At 43.7% G+C, this 20278-nt stretch overlaps 1 protein-coding gene and 1 pseudogene across 1 annotated transcript; one reads left to right on the top strand and one right to left on the bottom strand.

Annotated features, from left to right (window-relative positions):
- Positions 1-2759: 2759 nt before the first annotated feature.
- Positions 2760-9259, top strand: LOC110582797 (annotated as a pseudogene).
- A 7478-nt stretch (positions 9260-16737) lies between these two features.
- LOC110582798 (olfactory receptor 2A1/2A42) lies at positions 16738-17674 on the bottom strand. The gene is given in 5 exon segments (XM_021692819.2): positions 16738-17051; positions 17054-17122; positions 17125-17172; positions 17175-17347; positions 17349-17674. Coding segments are annotated over 5 exon segments (930 nt in total).
- Positions 17675-20278: the final 2604 nt, after the last annotated feature.

Raw genomic sequence — 20278 nt, 5'->3', positions numbered from 1 at the left:
AAGAATGGGGAGTGTGGTAAATCAAAGAGTTTAAGGTAAAACTTTCTTTTTGTAGGTGAGGAGAGAAAACTCACTCCCGGGGCACAAGGGGGCCCTTGATTTCTGGTGGAGAGCAAAGTTAGTAAACTCCTAATCCTGGATCCCTGCTATTCCACACTGCCTCCCGGGGGGGGGGGGGTGATCCCATCCGAGGTGCTGGAGCTGCCGCAGAAACCAGCCTGGCTATTCTTTCTGCTCCCCTCCGTCTCGACTTGGTTCCCCCCAGGGACAGCTCTCTGTGCCTTAGTTTCCTCTGAATGTCAGGTCTCACAGAACAGATTCCTCTTGTTCTGCCAGCCCTAACAGCATTTTTTTTTTTTTTTAAGTCACCACCCTTGATTCCATGACCTCTGGGCTCTCATCCAGAGAATTAGGCAGACAAGGCTGGACCGGACTTTTCAGCTAGTGGTGAGATGTAGGAAAGTTAAAATGTATCCCTTAGGGGGCTGGCTCCCCCCAGGGAGCATCTCTGTCTGCAGGGTGGACACATTTGGAGACAAATCCACTCTCTAGGCTCCTCTTCCCCTCACTTCGCAAAGCACAGTTCTCATTTTACTCTTCTTTTCCATGTCTTGATGCTTGCTCGTGGTGCCTGGGCTTCCTGATCAGGCCTTTCATCCTGTCCTAAGATTGTGATATTTCATTTGGGCTTATAGTTCTTCTGTAAAGTCCTAGAGAGGAGAAAGAATGATACAATGGAAAGAGGATAGGATTTAGATGCAGGCAGAGGTGGATTTGAATCCTGCCTTAACCACTCACTGCCACACCATTGCAAAAATGTGGCATCTTAACCTTCCCGTGCTCCATCTCTCTCATCTCTTAAATGTGGATAATTCTACTGAGCAATACCTGCCTCACTGGGTGGTTGTGGTGCTTCAGTAAGGTATCATACAGAGGGGACCTTACAGCAAGTGTAGAAGGTGATTGATACGGGTTAGTTTCCTTTCCTAATAGTGCCTGATGGTTATGTATGTTGAATGAATAAACTTACAATAACAAGGCGGTAAGGGTTGGGAAAGGTAAGCAGATTCAACATAAAGTTATTTTTAAATGAGAGCTATATTAGATGGGGGAAGAAAAAGTATAATTTCTGGAATTTGGGGACATATTAATTGGAGACAGTGCGTTTGAGATCCAGCCATGGAAGGGGAAGGACAGAGAACTGTCCTGTGTAGTTCTGGGTATCAGGACTAAAAGAATGACAATGACCTTTTTAAAAGCAGGAACTCTCTGAGTTCCTGGGGCTCTTATTACCCTGACCAGACATCATCCCATGTTATTGGCTACATGTTTCTCACTTGGTTAATTCTGACTCTCAGCTGATCCAGTGCTAGTTCTTTGCATACAGCTCTGACTTTTCTGACTCTGCTTTTTGCCTGATCCTATTACCCACCTTTGAACTCAGTTCCTTTCTTAAGTTGGCTGACCATGGTCTCTCCATCCTTCCCCTTTAAATTCCCCCCTGACTTGGCTGCTGTGGTTCTTAGCTATCCTGTTCCATTCTGATGAACGTATTTCTCCTTTCCCATCCTTGGTCTCCTTTTATTTCTTTTCTCCACCTTTGCACATTGGCACTAGCCTCAATTTAGTGTTGTTCAAGGTATAGATATGAATTACCTGATTCATTTTTAAAAATTCATTTACTCAATATGCATTTTTTGGAAACCGGATATACAAAGACCAAGTCTGTGCCCCAAGGAGCTCTCAGTGTAATCAAGGAGAGAAACAAGGAGCAAATAATGATAGCAGAGTGTGATAAGTGTCGAGATATCCACAAAGTGCAATGGCGGGCATAAAGGACAGAGCACTGCTTGGGGAATAAGAGAAATCTCAATGGATAAGGTGCTGTTTGAGTTGACTTGTCCTAAAGAAGTACTCTGTACCTGGTGGAGAGGGGAATTGAGGAAAGGCATACCAATAGCAGAAATGGGATATGTAAAAATAGAAGCCTGAGAACATTCTGTGCAGCAAAGGGCAAATAGTGTGGGCTTAACATGAGGTATGGGGAAGGAGTGGCAGAGAAGAAAAAGAAGAGAATGTTAACTATGCAGGGTGATGGATATGTTTCATACCTTGATTTTGGTGATCATTTCAAAATGTATACACCTAACGCAACATTAAGTTGTACACCTTCAATATATACAATGTTTATTTGTCAATCATACCTCAGTAAAACTGAACAAAATCCTTTAGAGGAGGCCCATCTCTGAAAGTATAAAGTCTAAACTCAGTAGCATGCATGGCTTACAAGCCCCTTCATCATTCAAGTTGCCTGACTTCACACACTCTCCCCCGGTCTCTGGGGGCTTCTAGTTTTTGAAATTTCTCCGGGAGGTGTATTGTTAACTTGGGTGCAGGTATCAGAGGAAAATATATATGCCTCTGCATCTTATTCAACTGAATCTCTAAAATGTCTGATAAATCCTGTCTGAGAATGACCAGGTGTTTCCACGGACTGGTCACAGCTGAGGCAGAGTGCCAGCCATCGTGGAGAGACAGCAGGGTCCTATCCTGCATCACAGTAAGCATCACAGTAAGCAATCCCCAGAAGTGCCATCATTCAAATTGTCTTGCTTTTTGGTGTGGTATTTAGTTTCAGGAAGTTTCAGAAGTTTCCACCCAAGATTCTTGGAAGATAAGGATGGGGATGGGGATGATCCCTTTTTGCAAAGAGACTAAAATCGATGACATCCATTTAGAGGAGTTCTGGCTTTATCGCCATGGTTCTCAACCCTGGTAAATCAGCACAATCTCCAGGAAAGATTATTTGTTTGCTGTTGCTTGTCTTTAAGTGCCCCATGCAATGAAGACGAGAAGCCAGATCTGGGAACCGTGACGTGGGCAGTAGTTCTTTACCAGAGTCCATCACAATCGCCTGGTGAGCTTTATGAATTTGGCTCCCTCAAGGCAGGGATACTGAAGACATTAAAGTCATAAAGGCAAAACATTAAAAAGAAAAACAGGAGGACAGTTTAATCCCATCCCTTTAGAGATGATCAAACAGCATCGGAGAGGTTGTGACTTAGGAGATCACACTCCTAGCTCCTAGGCAATGACCTGCTGGTGCTAGCCTCCTCCCAATTACTCAGGCTGCCAACCAAGGTCATTGAACACTTACTTTAGATTGTCTGTTTTCACAATCTCATTACTATGCATAAATTCAAGGTAGAATGCTTGTCGTTATATAGGGATATGCAAAGGCAATTAAGACACAGACTCTGTCTCAAGAGAACTTGGGGAATTTACATGGATATGGTAAAATAATATTCCAAATGCCAGGGAAATTCAAAGGAAAGTATAACTAATGCGGGCCAGAGTGGTAGGGAAAGTTCTGAAAAGCTGAGTCTCGAGCTGCCCCTGGGTGCACAGTGTGGGTGGGTGTGGGAGATTCATTTCCATGAGTGGGGACATGTATGCCACTCCTTAATACCCACATTCCCTTCCTGACACACATACATGCCTGACCGTGGGAAGAGGAGCACTTTGGAAAAGGAGGGGCTGAAGGTGAGCACGAAGCCTTGAGTGAGACACCCGCTCCGGGATGTGTCGAGGTGGTGGAAGTCATTCCTACCTGAACAACCTTCAGTCACCCTTTTGACCCAAATCAACCCCACCAGAACGTTTCTGCACAACAGGCTTCTCTGACAGATTCACCAAAGCACAAAGAGATCTCGTTCCCATCAGAAGTTTATTTTGGATTTCTAGCTCCTGAAGGAAATGTGAGTGTCCTCTTTTGGCAGAAGCTATAGCACCATCTTGTGGAAATAAGTGCTTTAAATCACAAGCCTTTCTGTTCTGGAAAGATTAGTCTTTCTTAAAAAAAAAAAAAAAATCTTGCAACTCATTCTTGGCCCTAAACCATTCTTGGAATATACAATTTGTGAGTAACAAAAGGTATCTCCTATATTATCAATCTTTGAAGCCTGCTTTAGCAGCTCTCCATCAGTGACAGTTTTCTTATGTTCAGAAGAATGACCCATACTTAGGATCCAATATTCTCCCAGGCTCAGACTTGTTTCTTTTAGGCTGTGTCCTCAGGTTTGGCTTTTAACCATGTCCCAAGCGATCCTGTCTTCTTTAAATTCAGCAAAGCAACTCGAAATCCCCAATGAGAATAAAGGAAAGTAGAAGAAACACTGCTCCCATGGCCCTTTTCTGTCTTCTCCAGGAGTTAGGAAGAGGAGGTCTCTTCATCTTTAAAGAGCTAATGCACTATAATGGGCAGCTCAGAGAAGAATTCATAGCTACCATGAACTTACAGAAGAATCATTTCCTAGAAATTTAATAGGGTCCACTAAAAAAATAATCCCCAGGGGTAGGTTTCATTTCGGATAATACACTCATGGCTCATTGAATAACTGATGAGACTTCTAAATGCGAGTGCTCTACCGTCCAGTGGAGAGTAAACAGTCTTCTCAAATCTTTCTTTGCCTGGGCTTGGTCCGCATCCTAAGTGGAACTTTGTGAAGGTTTGGGACTTCAACAGGTTGTCCTTGACCAGCGTCAGGCTTCATTAGAGTTTAAGGTGGATTTTGCAGAATTAAAAAACACTGTTTTTTTTCAAAAGTCCTATTTCAAAAAAAGTCGCACATTGACATGTTGTTCCAAAATTTAAAGGTATAAAAGTTTTCCTTTCACACATGTCCCCCAGCTATCCACTTCCCTTCCGGTCACTCCCATATTGCAGGTTGTTTGTGAAATGCTTGCAAAAACATTCTGTGCTTATAGGAAATATATTACATCCATGATAGCCCACAATATATTTTGAAACCTGGGTTGTGTTTTTTTTAAATTTTTTTTTGCTTAAATATATAAAGATTGTTCTATCGTGTCAGTACATAAAGATCTTCCTGGTTTATTTTTCAGCTGTGTAACATCCTAGTGAATGGAGGTAGCATAATTGATCTAGCCAGTCTCCTATGGAGGTAGTTCCAGTAGTTTGGCAGAAGGAACAATGCTGCAGTGAATAACCTTGGCATCCATTGCTTTGCACACGTGCCAGTCCACCTGTAGGAAATATTCCTGGAAGCCAAACTGCTGGATCAAATGGTATGTGCATCTGTAATCGTGGGAGGCATGGGCAAATCATTCTCCATGGAGGTCACTCAGACCAAATTAAGGCAATGAAGGACATGCCATGCCCTCACCACCTGTTTTTAAAACTTTTTGATCTTTGCCAACCTGATAGATGAAATATGGTATTTCAGATAGTTACCATGATAGTTTTCATAATTTTCTTGTTATGAATCTGATTATATGAACTCAAATTTTTCACGGGGCTGGGTCACCTAATCAATTCTCTTTTTCCAAAGCTATGTGGGAAAACACTGATTTCTTAAAAATTTTGTTTCTTGAATAGGTAAGAATGGCTCAAATTTCTAGCAGCTTTCAAAGTATTCTTTGACGTTCTCTCCCTCCTGCTTGTCCCCAGCATTGGATTTACCATGTGCTAGAGAAGATTAAGCTTCAGAGCCCCTACCAAGGGCCCTTTCTGAGGCTCTCAACTAATTTTGTAGTCATAAGTTAACATTCTTTTTCTTAAAGAAGCTGCCTCAAATTTTATAAGCTTCAGCATGGATATGCTCCTGCTTGTCACCATCATCTTTGTTTCTAGCCTGCTTGTTTTCTTGAGTAGTCCTCCAGAATTATTTTATACACATATAACCACATACAGATATAGGGTGTTTACCCCTCTTCCTATTACCCTGACCTGACTCAATGTATCTTGGGGATTTTTCCATATAAGATATGGAGAACATCCACAATGCTTTTTGTTTGTTAAAAACTGCATGGTATTCCACTGTATGGAGGTACCAGTCTTTACTTAATCAGCCCCCCTACTGGTGGAACTTAGTGTTTATTGGTTTTGTTTAGTTTTTATTATTTTCTAAGTCTCCTGGCAGTTTTCAGAGACTTAAATGGTAGCTGAAAAATTTGGTGTGGCCACAGTTTTCAGAAGAGGTAAAGATTAAAATAGGTGAAATTGCAGTGGGAGTCCCAGCCTCCCTCCTTCCCCCCCCCCCCTTTAGGTATCTAGGACTCTCTTATCCAAACAGGTCCCCTAGCACCTGTGATTTGCAACCAAGCATGGGTATGGGCATCTGCATATGAAGTTTATCTATGATTGTGAAACAAAAGATCTTCTTGCTAAAGAAATTCTGGGTGGGGCACCTGGGTGGCTCAGTCGTTAAGCGTCTGCCTAAGCGTCTGCCTTCGGCTTCAGTCATGGTCCTGGGGTGCTGGGATGGAGCCCTCCATCAGGTTCCCGGCTCCTTGGGAAGCCTGCTTCTCCTTCTGCCACTCCCCTTGCTTGTGTTCCCTCTCTCGCTGTGTCTCTCTCTGTCAAATAAATAAAAATAAAATCTTAAAAAAAAAAAGAAAAAAGAGACAAGCATAACATTAAAAAAAAAAAGAAAAGAAATTCTGGGTATCTGAAGGCAGTAGGGAGAGGTAATTGTAAGTCCAGGCTGCCTCTAAAATTATACTGAATAGGCGCTGGCTTCACAAAAGGGCAAAGAGTCCATGAAGTCGTATCACTTTATCAGTAGTGTTACCACAGCCCACAGAAAGAATCCCACTGCACACACACTAACCATGTGTTCTGCTGGATCTGATGCAGAAGGATCCAGCAACCCAGGCATGGAGTGCTGGTTGTCTTCTGCACTCCAGAAGATTCGATCCCTTAGAACTTCGACTTGTAACCAACTTCAGTCATTACCTCCTTCTGCTCTTAAAGTTCGGTGCAAACACCATGGGGATATCATTTTGGATAGCTAGAAATTCAGCCTTTCCATTCTCCCTACCCTCTTAAAGTATCAGCTGTCCAGTCTCCTATCACAGCCTACTTTCTGGGCAGAAAGGATCATAAACCTGTCTAATTTGGGTGCCCCAAATCTAACCCTTTTGCCCAATTATATCTGTTGTTCAGACACTCCTTTGACTCTTCTCCGATACCTTCCTTAGAACTAAACTGTCCTCGATCTCTTTTACAAGGGGGTCGGGTAAAAAATACAGAAAGTAGGGAAGGGGAAAATAAAGATGAGGGAAGATAATTGATGAATTTCTCTGCTATAGGACTAAGAACAATGTTTAGGACTTCTTTTCAGTTTAAAAAAATAATGATAGGTATATTACCTTTTCTGAAGCTCACACTGTCCCCTTGGGATAGACAGGGTGGGCGGTATCTTCTCACCATCGTCTAGATGGGGAAGCAAAACAAGGACACAACTGAGTGTGGCGTATCTGAACCTGGGTTTACAAGATTACCCACTCTCTTGCAGTGTGATGGTTCCGGTTTGATACTGGCTGAATCCCTCAGGAAGTGACCGAGGGAGCAGTTGCCGTTTAAAATTTCTGTACTGAAGAAGGACCACGGGGATTTGTCTTGGAGCTTTGGGTTGTATTTCACATAAAATTGAAGATAAAAAATCGATTGTATGTATCAGTGGGAGTGCTGCTTTTGAAGATCTGTGGAGGAGGCTCACATGTCTCTCAGTATTCTCTAGAGTTTTGCTGTTGTCCTGACGAGAATCACAGGGCTAGAAACACGGACTCTCTACTTGTGGGCGAGAGCGGAGATGTTTACCAAACCAGTTTCCTCTTATTCCTGGGTACGTACAGAGACCATATCTCCCAGACTGCCTTGCGTTTTTGTGCGAAGATATTAATGTGGGAACCCAAGGCAGAAGGAAAGTTAGATAAAATTAAATGTCCTTATAATGGGCTGCCCATTGACAAATACTTGAGATAGGCAGATTACAACATTCCTCCAGGATCCTGAGTCTTCTTTGACCTATGAAAGTCCTTTTGGAAATTCCCTTATCTTTACTTCTCCCAACCCCAACGTATATAATTAATCAGTTGCTCCTCACAATCCTGGGGCAGCAGGCAGCGGGGGAAGCCCTTTCTGCCCACAGGTCCTGTCCCCGCGCTTTAATACAGCCACCTTTTTGCACCAAAGGCGTCTCAAGAATTCCTTCTTGGCCACTGACTCTGGACTTCACCAAACACACCAACATTCCAAAAACTACATCATATATGACCAAGTTTTAACCAATGGGATGTGAGCAAAAATGCCCAGTCCACTTTTGGGTCAGGCTCCACGAGAGCCGCCATGCTTTTTCGCCTTCCAATGCCCAGGCCAAGCTTGGGAGCCACAGGGAAAGGAGTATGACTTGCTTCTACAAGGCGTAAGGACCTGGGTCGCTTTTCTTTTTCTTTTTTAAAAATTGCAACACTGCTCGTGCGACCCGGAGCAAGCGCTGGGGAGAGACAAGGGCCACCGACAGGACCAGGCCTGGGGCTGCAGGTCGCCTCGCCTCAGCCCGGGGGCTCCCCCTGCGCCGTCTCCCGGCGGGCCTCACACACCCAGCCTCCGCGGCCCCCTCGGTCCGCGGCCTCCCGGCAAGGACCCCCAGCAGGGCTGCCCGGCCAAACGCCCGAAGGACCCCGCTGGGACCGCGCAGGGTAGCTATCGCGGTGCCTGGTGGCCGGGCTCCGCGGTGGAGGACCAGGTGAATCCAGACCTGAACTCCGGCTGGGCTGGTGCCTGAACAGCCCTGAATCTGGGGTGCGCTTAGGTCCTGGTATGAGGGCCAGGAGTCGCGCGGCTGCAGGCCCGGAGAAATGAGGGGCAGCGAGGAGAGGGGAGTGAGAGGACCTCGACCTTGCGGAGCCCTCAGGCTCTCCAGCTTCCTCTGGCCCTGATCAAGCCTGACGCTGTTGCTCACCCCCTGATTCTGGAGCCTGTTCATCAGCAGATTCTGAGCAACAGGTTCCTTATTGTACGAATGAGAGAACTGCTGTGGAGAAAAGAAGAATGCCGGAAGTTTTACCAAGAGCATGAAGGGCCTTTTTGCTATCAGCTATCAGCGGCTGGTGGAGTTCATGGCCAGAGGGCCAATCCGAGCCTACATCCTCGCCCGCAAGGATGCCGTCCAGCTCTGGAGGACACTGATGGGACCCACCAGAGTTTCGAGCACGTCACGTGGCCCCAGATTCAATTCGTGGAAGTTTCGGCCTCACTGACACCCGCAACATAACCCATGGCTCTGACTCTGTGGTTTCAGCCGGTAGAGAGACTGCAGCCTTCTTCCCTGACTTCAGTGAACAGCGCTGGTATGAGGAAGAGGAGCCCCAGTGGCGCTGTGGCCCTGTGCGCTACAGTCCAGAGGGAGGCATCCACTGTGCAGCCGGACCAGGAGGCCCAGAACCAGCCTGATGCAAGCCTGTTGGTCTGTGAAGGCTGGTGGCATTGCCCAGCCTTTTCTCGCAGACCTCCTGGGACCAGGGAGGCCTGGGGATCGTGGCGCCATCTCTGCTGGGCACCACACCCACCTGAGGATCTAGCTCCTCACTGCCACCTGCTCTAGAATCTAGTTCTCTATCTCCCTCTTTTCCAAAATGTTCATGGGTGATTCAGAGGAATGATGGCTCCTCTTTTCTCTGAGAACTATTCATCTTTTTCAAGGAACTTGCCTAATTGACCTGCCTGAAAAATGCAGTGACTCTCTATAAGCACCATTTGGCCTATCTTCCTCAACAAAAGTCAGTGTTCTACTAAATCCTCAAGGCTAGGAGCACTACTCTAGGTGCTTTCTCTCTCTCCTAAAGTGAAGTAATTAGGTGCCTGGGTGGCTCAGTCGGTTAAGCATCCAACTCTTGATTTCGGCTCAGGTCATGATTAGGTCTTGGGATCGAGCCCCACGTTGAGCTCCATGCTCAGTGCAGAGTCTGCTTGAGATTCTCTCTCTCTTTCTCACTTTGCCCCTCCCCCTGCTCTCTCTCTCTTTCTCTAAAATAAATTTTAAAAAAAAATTGCAACACTAACATTTTCTAATAAAATTTTCTAATAATGTAGTATTATTTTCCATAGTACACTTTCCATTTTGAGAGTCATCTTCTTTAACCTTTCAGTGTGTATCATTTTGAACATTTTCCTGTGCCTTAATATGCCTGTACACACACACATACCCACACAAATAACTTTTTCCCTACATGAATGAGAAAGTACTACATCAGTATGACTTCCTTCACTCACTTATTTTAGGAGAATCTTCCCTGGACATTAGAGAGAGAAAATTTATTTTAATAGTTGCATAATACTTCATGGTATAGATTTATCATGTTTTATTTAACAGACTCACCATTGAAGAATATTAGCTTATTTGCAACATTTTGCATTGTAAATAATGCTTCAATTTAAAATAAACATACATGTATATATTTTGCACATATATGTGAGTATTTCTGCAGGATATGTTCCTAGAAATGGAGTTGTTGCATTAAAAAGAGTACAAACTTCAATTTTTGAAGCTATATTCCCACATTAGCACCAAATCAATTTATATTGCCACCCAAACTATTGCCCACATACTCAGCAGCACTAGAAAATATCAATCTTTTTATTTTTGTCCCATTTGATGGGCAGAAAATGGTATCTCATGCTTTAAAATCTGTTTCTCTAATTGCTAGAGAGCCTAGACATCTCTCACCGTATTCATGAGTGGTTCATTTCCACTGTGCATGGCTCATTTGTCTCTGCTTATATCTATATAATTCTTGCCCAATTAAAAAATTGATGTGTATATTACTATTTTGCTCATTAAATATGTATTGAAAACTCCGTTAGCTCTATTTTTATCTTTTTTAAAAAATGTGTTTTCAGAACATTCATGCTGATTTTCTTGAATGTTACTTAATTATAGACAGCAAAAGATTCTATGAGTCTAGGCTATAGAGAGGCAGTGTGCTTACTGGTTATGGGTGTGGTCTTTGGAGTCAGGCTGACCTGGATTAGAGCCCAGGCTGTCACCCACTTGTAATCACAGCAAAGTTGTTACTGTCTCTTTGCCTTTTTTTTTTCTTTCTTTCTTTTTCTTCCTTCCTTCCTTCTTTTCTTTCTTTCTTTCTTTCTCTTTCTTTCTTTCTTTTTCTTTCCTCCCTTCCCTTCCCTTCCCTCCCATCCCCTCCCCTTCACTCCCCCTCCCTCCCCTTCCCTCCCCTCCCCTTCTCTTCCTTCCCTTTTCATGAGTGCAATAAAAGTATTAAACTCATTAAACTCATGGAATTGTCATGGAATTTAGACAAGATAATAATGCATATATCTCAGCACAATGCTTGACACTTGGTAAGTGCTCATTAAGTACTGCATATGAAAATTATTATTTACAATGTGAGCAACAGAGATATCAAATTCGATATAAAGTTTGACTTCTGGTCCCAGAACCTTTCCCAATGAAAGTTATATTTAATAAGATCCTAGGAGGCTAATAAAACTGACTTTTCTAAGAGTAGGCATTTCACTTCCTATTTCAGCCAGCCTTATGCAATTTCAATAAATAAATATTCAGTAAATACTCAACTCACTCATTGACTCAGCAGTTACTCTTCAGTTCCTACTATGTTTAAAGTCCAGGATATTCAATTATCTTTGAGTCCACTTCATTTTCTCTTCATGGAACTTAATCTACATTCCTTTGAAAAAGTGAAAATCCAAATTTCATTGAAATGTGAGGAAATCAACAGAGAGACAGAGAACAAGAAAATAAGAAGACTCTTAAAAAGTGCCTAGTTCAAATTTCATTTTATCGGTAAAGAACCTGAAGGCCAGCAGAGTAAGCAACTTTTCTAAGGTCACACAGTGAGTTAGTGGGGAAACCGAGCTGGGAACCCAGATATCCCAACTCCGAACCAGCACTCTGTTGTGTAAATCCAAGTGTGTTCAAGGATCCACCTCTTCTTTTGACCAAATGTGATTTCAAAAATTAAAATAGAAAAAAACAGAAACACAGGTTAAAAAAAAACACATCAAAATGAGCCAACAGAGTTTGTCAAGAAAGCAAGGAGAGAAAGACACTTCCTTGCTAGTTGGAGAAACACAGTCATGCTTTCATCCAGTTACATTGCAACCCTCCTTTCATTTTTGTCTACCCTCAACAACCCATATTTAACGATGATACTTTACATTCACAGCAAACAGTAAACAACAATCCTGCAGGTTGGTGGTTGGCAATCCCTGGTACACATGTCAAAGATGCCACAGGTGCTAATTTCAGGCGGCAAGTGAACCAGCGACCACAAACAGATTCCCCATCCCTATCATTTCCAGTAGTTACGGCCCACAACTGCCTCCACCCTCTTGCCAGTTTTCAAGGGCAACACCCTAACATGGCTTCCCGTCTGGCACCGGCAACATCCTAGCCTTCCAGGATCACAGGCTCAGCAATTTGGCACAGTCCAGGAGAAGCCAGTGACCACTGCTTCTTATGATAGAAATGAATACACATCCCCAGGATTTTTTATATTTAGTGCTAAATTTCTACCCTAGTTTTTTTCCTTTCTTCTCTGTGATTTTAGAGCAATAACATATTCTTTTTATTTTTTTATTTTTTTATTTTTAAAGATTTTATTTATTTATTTGACAGAGAGAGACACAGTGAGAGAGGGAACATAAGCAGGGGGAGTAGGAGAGGGAGAAGCAGGCTTCCCCGCGGAGCAGGGAGCCCAACGCGGGGCTCGATCCCAGCACCCTGGGATCAGGACCTGAGCCAAAGGCAGACGCTTAATGACTGAGCCACCCAGGCACCCAGCAATAACATATTCTTAATTATTACTATCCATCACATAAGAATATATTAAAAGGCAAGAATTGGATAAATCTAATGGACAATAAGACACCCTAACTTAAAGAAATGAAGGGTAACACATCCCCAGGTGCATAAATTCTTGGTGGAAATTTAAATATAATGAATATTTATTTGTTCATTCAGTTGAAGTTTACTAAGTACATATTGTGAACAGTCCTTATGCCAGCCATGCAGGTTATGAATAGCAGTAGATTCTCTGCAAAAGAAAAACTCAGAGTGAATTTAAAGCCAGACTGCCTAGTCTTGAATTGTTTCCATCAGTGAATAATTCTGTGACCTTGGGTAAATTAATTAATTTCTCTAAACTTTATTTCCTCATCATTGTATAATGATAGTAACAGTGTCCACTCCACAGATGTAATGTGAAGATGTTATTACAGCATTTTATGTAGTGTCTACCACATAGTAAGTGCTCAATAATTATCAGCTATAATTGCGTTTCTACTACTATAATCTGCCACTTGAGGGATGTAAACAAGGTTAGAAATCAGAAGAAAGTTCAACACTGAAAATCTGGAAATGAGGCTAATGGATAAAGGGTCCTTTACTTGCCAAATGTTTAGTGAGTATGCTAAGATATTGGGGATGAAAAGATGAACAGATTCTTGTCCTTCTCCTTGTAGAGAGATGATACATAATGGTACATGTTGGAAATAAAAAACAAAATCTGAAAAAAAAAACCCTGAAATCTGAATTCCTTTGGTTTAGGAAAGGGGTCCCCCATGCTTTCTTAGTGGATAGGCTATGAACAGGTTCAAAGAGAGAGAGATTCCCCCTGGGGCCTTTGCCAACTGACTCACAAAAAGGTCATGAGTCTGGTCTGCAGGCTGGATTCTGGGGAAAGCTATTCCCTTCGAGGCTGAAGGGGGGGATGCAGAAGCCATGTGGGCAAAGGTTTGGGTGACTTATCAACCCCAATGCTCCCGCTGACTAAGGAATAGCTTTGATACCAGACTCAAAGTTTAGCAAGCCTGACAATATTAGAATAACTTCTGACCTAATATTAACTATAATGATAGCAGTATCTTATGTTTGCATAGCACTTTAAGTCTTCCAAATGTGTCCATTTGCACCCCTCTTGTTTGAGGCCTTCAGCAGTCCTATGAGGCCACCTAGGCAGCTCTCATTCTGCATACCTAATGGATGGGGGACAGAAACTCAGGCAATCTTAGAGGATATTCCTGGAAAGAGCACGGCTATCAAACAGTAGAGTTGGGCCTAGAACCCCGGTCCCTAGCCGCAGATCTTGCATGTTTAAGGGTCCAGATGCTTAGGCCAACCTTAGGAGAGCACTGCACAGAGTTAGGAGGCCACACAGGTGGCTTCCGGGGCATGCTTTCTGGGCCCCACTCTTTTCTGATGCTCCACTTTGTACCAGGAGAGCTTTTTACCTTTGAGAACCTGTCCCTGGCATTACAGGTCTTCACCATTTGTCCTTCTGTTGCCCTGCATCCCACCAAACATTGCCATGCAGCACCCGACACCTGTCATGAAACAGCAGATTAAAGACTGTGTTAGGCAATATGCAAATTACAAAGTATATCCAGTTTAGGTAAATTACAAGATCACTTTCTAAGGCTCTTCTGTTTGGTGACCCATCAATTTAAAACTGCGCTGTTAACCTCCTTCTTCCATTGTTTTGTTTTATGGTTCAGACTGTCAAGGGGCCCCTTTTCCATCCCTGGACCCTTTTACTATCTCACCCTTATTTTCACTCCACTAGAAAGTCAAGTTGTGTGTGTATGTGTGTGTGTGTGTGTGTGTGTGTTTTAACCTTAAGTCCGGTGACACTTGTTTATTATAAAGGTGAACCCTGATCCTCATGCTGGGTTTATTGGCAGGATTTCTGGTCGCGAGCACGGCCACCAGGGCCGTCAAACTTTTTGGATTCAGTGCTGGGAATCCACTTCCAGCAGAGTCGGGTCATACTGGATGAGGATGTCTTGGATGGCCTTCTTGGAAGCCTCATCCCGGTATATCTGACAATAGGCTACCAGGGCTTTGGTGACTGACCTGCAGATTGCGCCAATCTGGGCCACGTGACCACCCCCCTTCGGACTCGGCTGTCCAGCCCGGCAAATCACTCCTTTCGCAGAACAGGTTCCCGCAGCTTGTACTGCAGCGGGCGCGGCTCAATCCGCTCCAGGCGGCGCAGCGCACTCGCCTGGATGAGGCCGCTGCGGCGTTTGCAGTGCTCCCACCTGCAGCCGCCTATTGCCTCCGAAGACCTGCCAGGACTGCAGGGACCCTCGGACCTCAGACAAGAGCTGCCCCCCCCGCCCCGCCAAAGCACTGCCCCGGGAAGAGGGCTCTAGCTGCGTTCTTTTGCAAACATAAGTACCTTTTCTATCCGGAGCCCAATGCCTCCCTCTGGTTGGAGGTTGAAAGTTTCTTACTCTCTTCCTCCATTTCCATTTCCTGCTTCTGAAATTTCACAATCTCTTTGACTTTAATTTAGTGGTTATGCCTATGGGTTTGGCAGATCACCTAAGTTTGATCCTGGACTAGATACTTATCAGTTGCAAGGCTTTGGTTAAGTTACTTAATCTCCTTGTGTCTCTGTTTTCTCCCCACAAAGAGTGGATAATAGTCCCTATCTCATAGGGTAGTTATGAGGATGAAAAAAGATAATACTTATAAGGTACTTAGAACAGAGTGCTTCACCATAGTAAGGAGTCCATAAGTGTGTGTGTGCACACATGCACACGAATGTGCATGAACATGTGAGAGGTGTGTGTGAAACTAGAGATGTTTGGTTCTGCGTCTTGCTACCAGCTGAGCTCTAAACCAAACCTCTCACCTCACTGAGAACAGCCTCCATTCCTACCCTCTCTGTGCTCAGAAGCTCCTAATGTTCTTTGTGACCATGACCACAGGAGTCACCAACCGGGACAAGAGACCTTCTATAATCTCTGGCTCTCCCAGCCTCATTGCAGCACCTATTAGACTGAGAAGAAACCCATATACCCTTAGAATATACTAGGTTGGGATAGGTTAGCCTTATTCTTAATTTGATCATATTGATAATGGTGTACTACATTGTATAAAGAAGGCTTGGGAGTCAGATCATTGGGGCATGGGTCTAGCATTTGCCATTTGCTTAATGTTTACATCTGTAAAATGGGATGGTAATGAGAAATGGGTTTTTATGATAAAATGAGGTGATCTCTGTATAAATTAGCTATGTGCAGTGGATGGCACGGAGTAAGTACATAGTAATAATGTTGACTACTATTATTATTGTTAAAACCTTTTCTCCCCATTCAGTTGCCTCTACTTGGGGCTTTCCATCACTACTTGATCATTGAGAGCTGGGTTGTAGCACTTGCTAACTCCTCCTAGTGAAGAGTATGTGTTTGTCCAGAGAGAATCACAGATACTCTTCTTAAGCAGGTGAGAAGAGTTTATAAACAAGTGGCCATCAAAAGCCCAGGGCAGGCTGGAAAGTGGATTTCATTGGGTAATTCCCTGGGATGCCAGCTGAATGTGTGCAGACTTACTTTCTGACCACAGAAATTTATAAGACAGATTATAAGGTTTAGTCAACAAAATCAGTGTTCCCCTAAGTCTAAGTAGGCATTTAGGTACATTTACTATTTATAAGAAGAAGTACAACTAAGGGGAAACATCCTAATATGGAGTAAAAAAGGAAAAAGGTATCAACAGGTCCTAAATCTCTGTGGCTACAATATTTTAAAAAATGGTCACTGACGTGGCTACATCCGGTAAAGCCTGCATTCTGCTATTATTGAGCACACCTGATGAAGTCACAGGTAGAGTGTCTATTTTAACCTTTTGGGATCCACAGCAGTGGATGAAATCAACTTATTCCTCTAGGTGCTCTCAACTGACTGTGCAATTAGATGAAAGAATATATTTGATAGAATTACATATAATGAATGCAAAAAAACCCAAGTGCTTTCTGGACAGAAAAAGGGAGTGCTTTACAGAATCTCTTGGATTATTCAGTCTCAGATATAAAGAGTGAGAAGCTTAGGTGGTACACAGTACCCAAGGCTCCAGGGAACTACTGAGCCTAGGGATTCCAATGTCACTCCAGTTGGGAATGACTTTCCTTGTACAGCGCTCTCCTCAGGGCACTCTTGACCTCCGCGTTCCTCAGGCTGTAGATCAGTGGGTTCAGCATAGGGTTGAAAAGGCTATAAAACAGGGAAAGCATCTTCTGCTGCTCCTCGGGGTGGTGGGATTTGGGGGCCACGTACACGACAATGGCACTGCCAAAGAAGAGCCCCACCACACAGAGGTGGGAGGAACAGGTAGAGAAGGCCTTTCTGCGGCCCTCCCGGGACCGGATCCTCAGGATGGCAAACAGGATGCATGAGTAGGACACCAGCACCAAGCAGAGGGCCCGACTAAGATCAACATCCAGGCAACAAAGATGACCACGTGGTTGAGCCAGGTGTCAGCACAGGCAGCTTGAGGACAGACAGGATTTCACAGAAGAAGTGGTTGATTTCATGAGGCCACAGAAGGGCAGCCTCAGGATGAGAACCACATGGACCAGGGCCAGCAGGGAGCCACATGCCCAGGAAGTCACCACCAGGGTGATGCAGACCCTCCAGCTCATGATGGCAGAATATCGGAGGGGGTGGCAGATGGCCACATACCGATCATAGGACATCACCACTAGGAGAAGACATTGTCAGAGCAAAAGTCAAAAAGAGAAAGGTCTGTGTCAAGCAGCCAGCAAAGCAGATGGGCTTGTCTGGCTTCAGGAGGTTCACCAGCATCTGGGGCACGGTGTTGCAGGCATAGGCTATGTCGACGATGGCCAGGTGGGAGAGGAAGAAGTACATGGGGGTGTGCAGTCGGGAGTCCAGCCAGATGAGCCCCAGGATGATGCTGTTCCCCAGCAGGGTGCAGGCATAGAACAGAGAGAAGAGCCCAAAGAGAACCATCTGAATTCTTGGGCCAAGACAAAATCCTAGTAGAATGAACTCTGTCACCACTGTCTGATTTTCCCCCATTCCACTATGAAGAGAAAATGGAAAGATTGGGATGGAATTGTAAAAAAAAACATCTAGGGGCACCTGGGTGGCTCAGTCGTTAAGCGTCTGCCTTCGGCTCAGGTCATGATCCCAGGGTCCTCGGATCGAGTCCCACATCGGGCTCCCTGCTCGGCTCAGCAGGAAGCCTGCTTCTCCCTCTCCCACTCCCCCTGCTTGTGTTCCTGCTCTCGCTATCTCTCTCTCTGTCAAATAAATAAAATCTTAAAAAAAAAAAAACATCTAGACATCATATTATACATTTTGTCATTTTTAGAAGATAAACTTTTAAAGTTAACAATCTAGTTACACATTAAGTTAATCACTTAATCTGACAACCAGTTTTACAGAAAGGGGATTATGTCACCAAGGACAGATTATCTAGAGCCAATGACACTGTAATGGGGAGGAAGAATATCAAGCCAAAGATGAAATAAAGTAACCATTAAATACGGATTATCTTGGAGCTGCACATGCCAGAATTATTAAGAGAACTGCTGGAGTGTAGAGGTCATCAGTCATGGAAGGACTCCAGATAGGAGAATTAGAGTAGCCTAGGAAAGAGACGTGAAAATCCAGTTTCTCACTAGAAATATCAACCGTGCGGCTTTCAGCAACAGAAATCCACCTTTGCGCTTTAGAGGAGCTTATGCGATGAAAGAAGGAGCATCTTCTGTGACTGTTTAGGGTCGCAAAGAAGGAATCAGTGGATGGGCTACCTACGGGCTCTATTGACTATATTTTACAGTGGGTGACAGATACAAACCGACAATTGGCCATTTAGCAATCTATTGATTGATTCCTAGCTACTGATTTACCAAAAAATGGTTCCAAATAACAATCCATAAACTTTGAAGGAATTGGTTTTTTGGCAGGCTGCCCAGTGTTCATGTATCATAAGTCTAGACTTTGTGGGCAGGCGTGTAAACAAGTATGAGGTTAGGCATTCACGCTTGATTTGAAGGCTGTGGTGTGTATGGATCCGTGTGAAGACATTTTAAGATACAGTTCCCTATATGCACTATTTGTAATTCATCTCATCTCTACTTCTATTAAAAGAGCAAATCCAGGTACTAATATAACTAAGAAAGGCCATACTTGGAATGATGCTGTATGGCTTAGCATTTGCATCATGTACCCTTGTGAAATTCAAAACCACAAGAAACAGGGACGCCTGGGTGGCTCAGTCAGTTAAGCGTCTGCCTTCAGCTCAGGTCATGATCCCAGGGTCCTGGGATCGAGCCCCGCCTCGGGCTCCCTGCTCAGCGGGGAGTCTGCTTGTTCTTCTCCCTCTGTCCCTTCCTCCCAATCATGTTCTCTCTCTCTGTCAAATAATAAATAAAATCTTAAAAAAAAAAAAACCACAACAACCATTTATTAAAAAATGAAGTCTGCCTTACTTCGATAATATAAGAATTGCTAAGTGCTTTATAGATAGCTAATTTAAAAATTTTTGGCAAAGAGATAATTTAGTGAATTTGTCATTTACGGATTGCTATAGCAACACACTGGTGGTCAGGTATTCGAGGCTTCTATGAATAGGTGATGTGCCAAATAGTAATTGTCTTGTCCTTAAGTCCTTAGTAATGGCTTCCTCCATATACCTTGTAGAAATCAGCATCTTTCTAGTGCACGCATTTTGTTGGTGCCTTTACTAGGCAAAAATAACCTGAGGCTGAACTATTGAACTTGTGCCTTCTTGCCTCTGAAGAAAAGTCTCTCCGGAATTCCCATAAAGAAAGATGCTGCCGGTTTAAGACCCTAGTCCAGTGTCATTAATTCCAACGGAGACATTAATGAGATGCTCCCTGAGGAACTTGAGAATAAGAGAAATAACACTGCTTCTTGAAAAATAAAACTTGCAAAACACACTTATCATGGATGAGAAGAACTGGAGAAGGAAACATGACAACCCAAGCAAACGTGTAGGTGGGGGGTGTGAGTCCATCCCCAACTCCACTCAAAGTGCTTTGCTGCAATCTCACGGAACCAGGAAGGGGGGAGGATCTGATTGTAAGTAGGGGACCCAAATGTAACAATTTGGGTGCATATCTGCAGAAAGGCTGAGGAATAGAGAAGGGGGTGACCCAGGAGGGCTGGTGTTTGCCAGCACCTCTTTCTGTACTGTCCAGGGAATGAGAAAGCCGTTCTCCTGGGGGGTCTGTATCCTCAGTCCAAGTGGCTTGGGTGAGCAGTGATCAGTAACCCTCACTCTAAGATCTCCAGTGAATGCCCTCTGCTTGGGGTCCAGGCTAACCAATTTTGACAAAGAGGGAATGTGCTACTAAGCAAAGCTCTTGCCAATATTTTTATAATAAATAATTCCATTCAGGTTTATGCATGGTTCCTTTTTTTTTTTTTCTTTTAGTTTGAATATTAGGATATGGATGGAAATGTACATACTTAACAAAATTTCCAGAGCTGGATCTATAAAGTGGGGACCAGGCCTGGGACAGAGATAACCTCATTAAAATACAACCCAAAAAAAGTTTGTCTGAGCAGCTAACTGGGACCTGAAGGACATCCCCATTAAATCCCTCTCTAGAATCAACAAATGACTTTTTTAGAATAAACATTATCAATAAA

The sequence above is a fragment of the Neomonachus schauinslandi genome, chromosome 12 (genome assembly GCF_002201575.2).
Source record: "Neomonachus schauinslandi chromosome 12, ASM220157v2, whole genome shotgun sequence".
NCBI lineage: Eukaryota > Metazoa > Chordata > Mammalia > Carnivora > Phocidae > Neomonachus > Neomonachus schauinslandi.
This window is presented reverse-complemented; position numbering and strand designations above follow the sequence as displayed.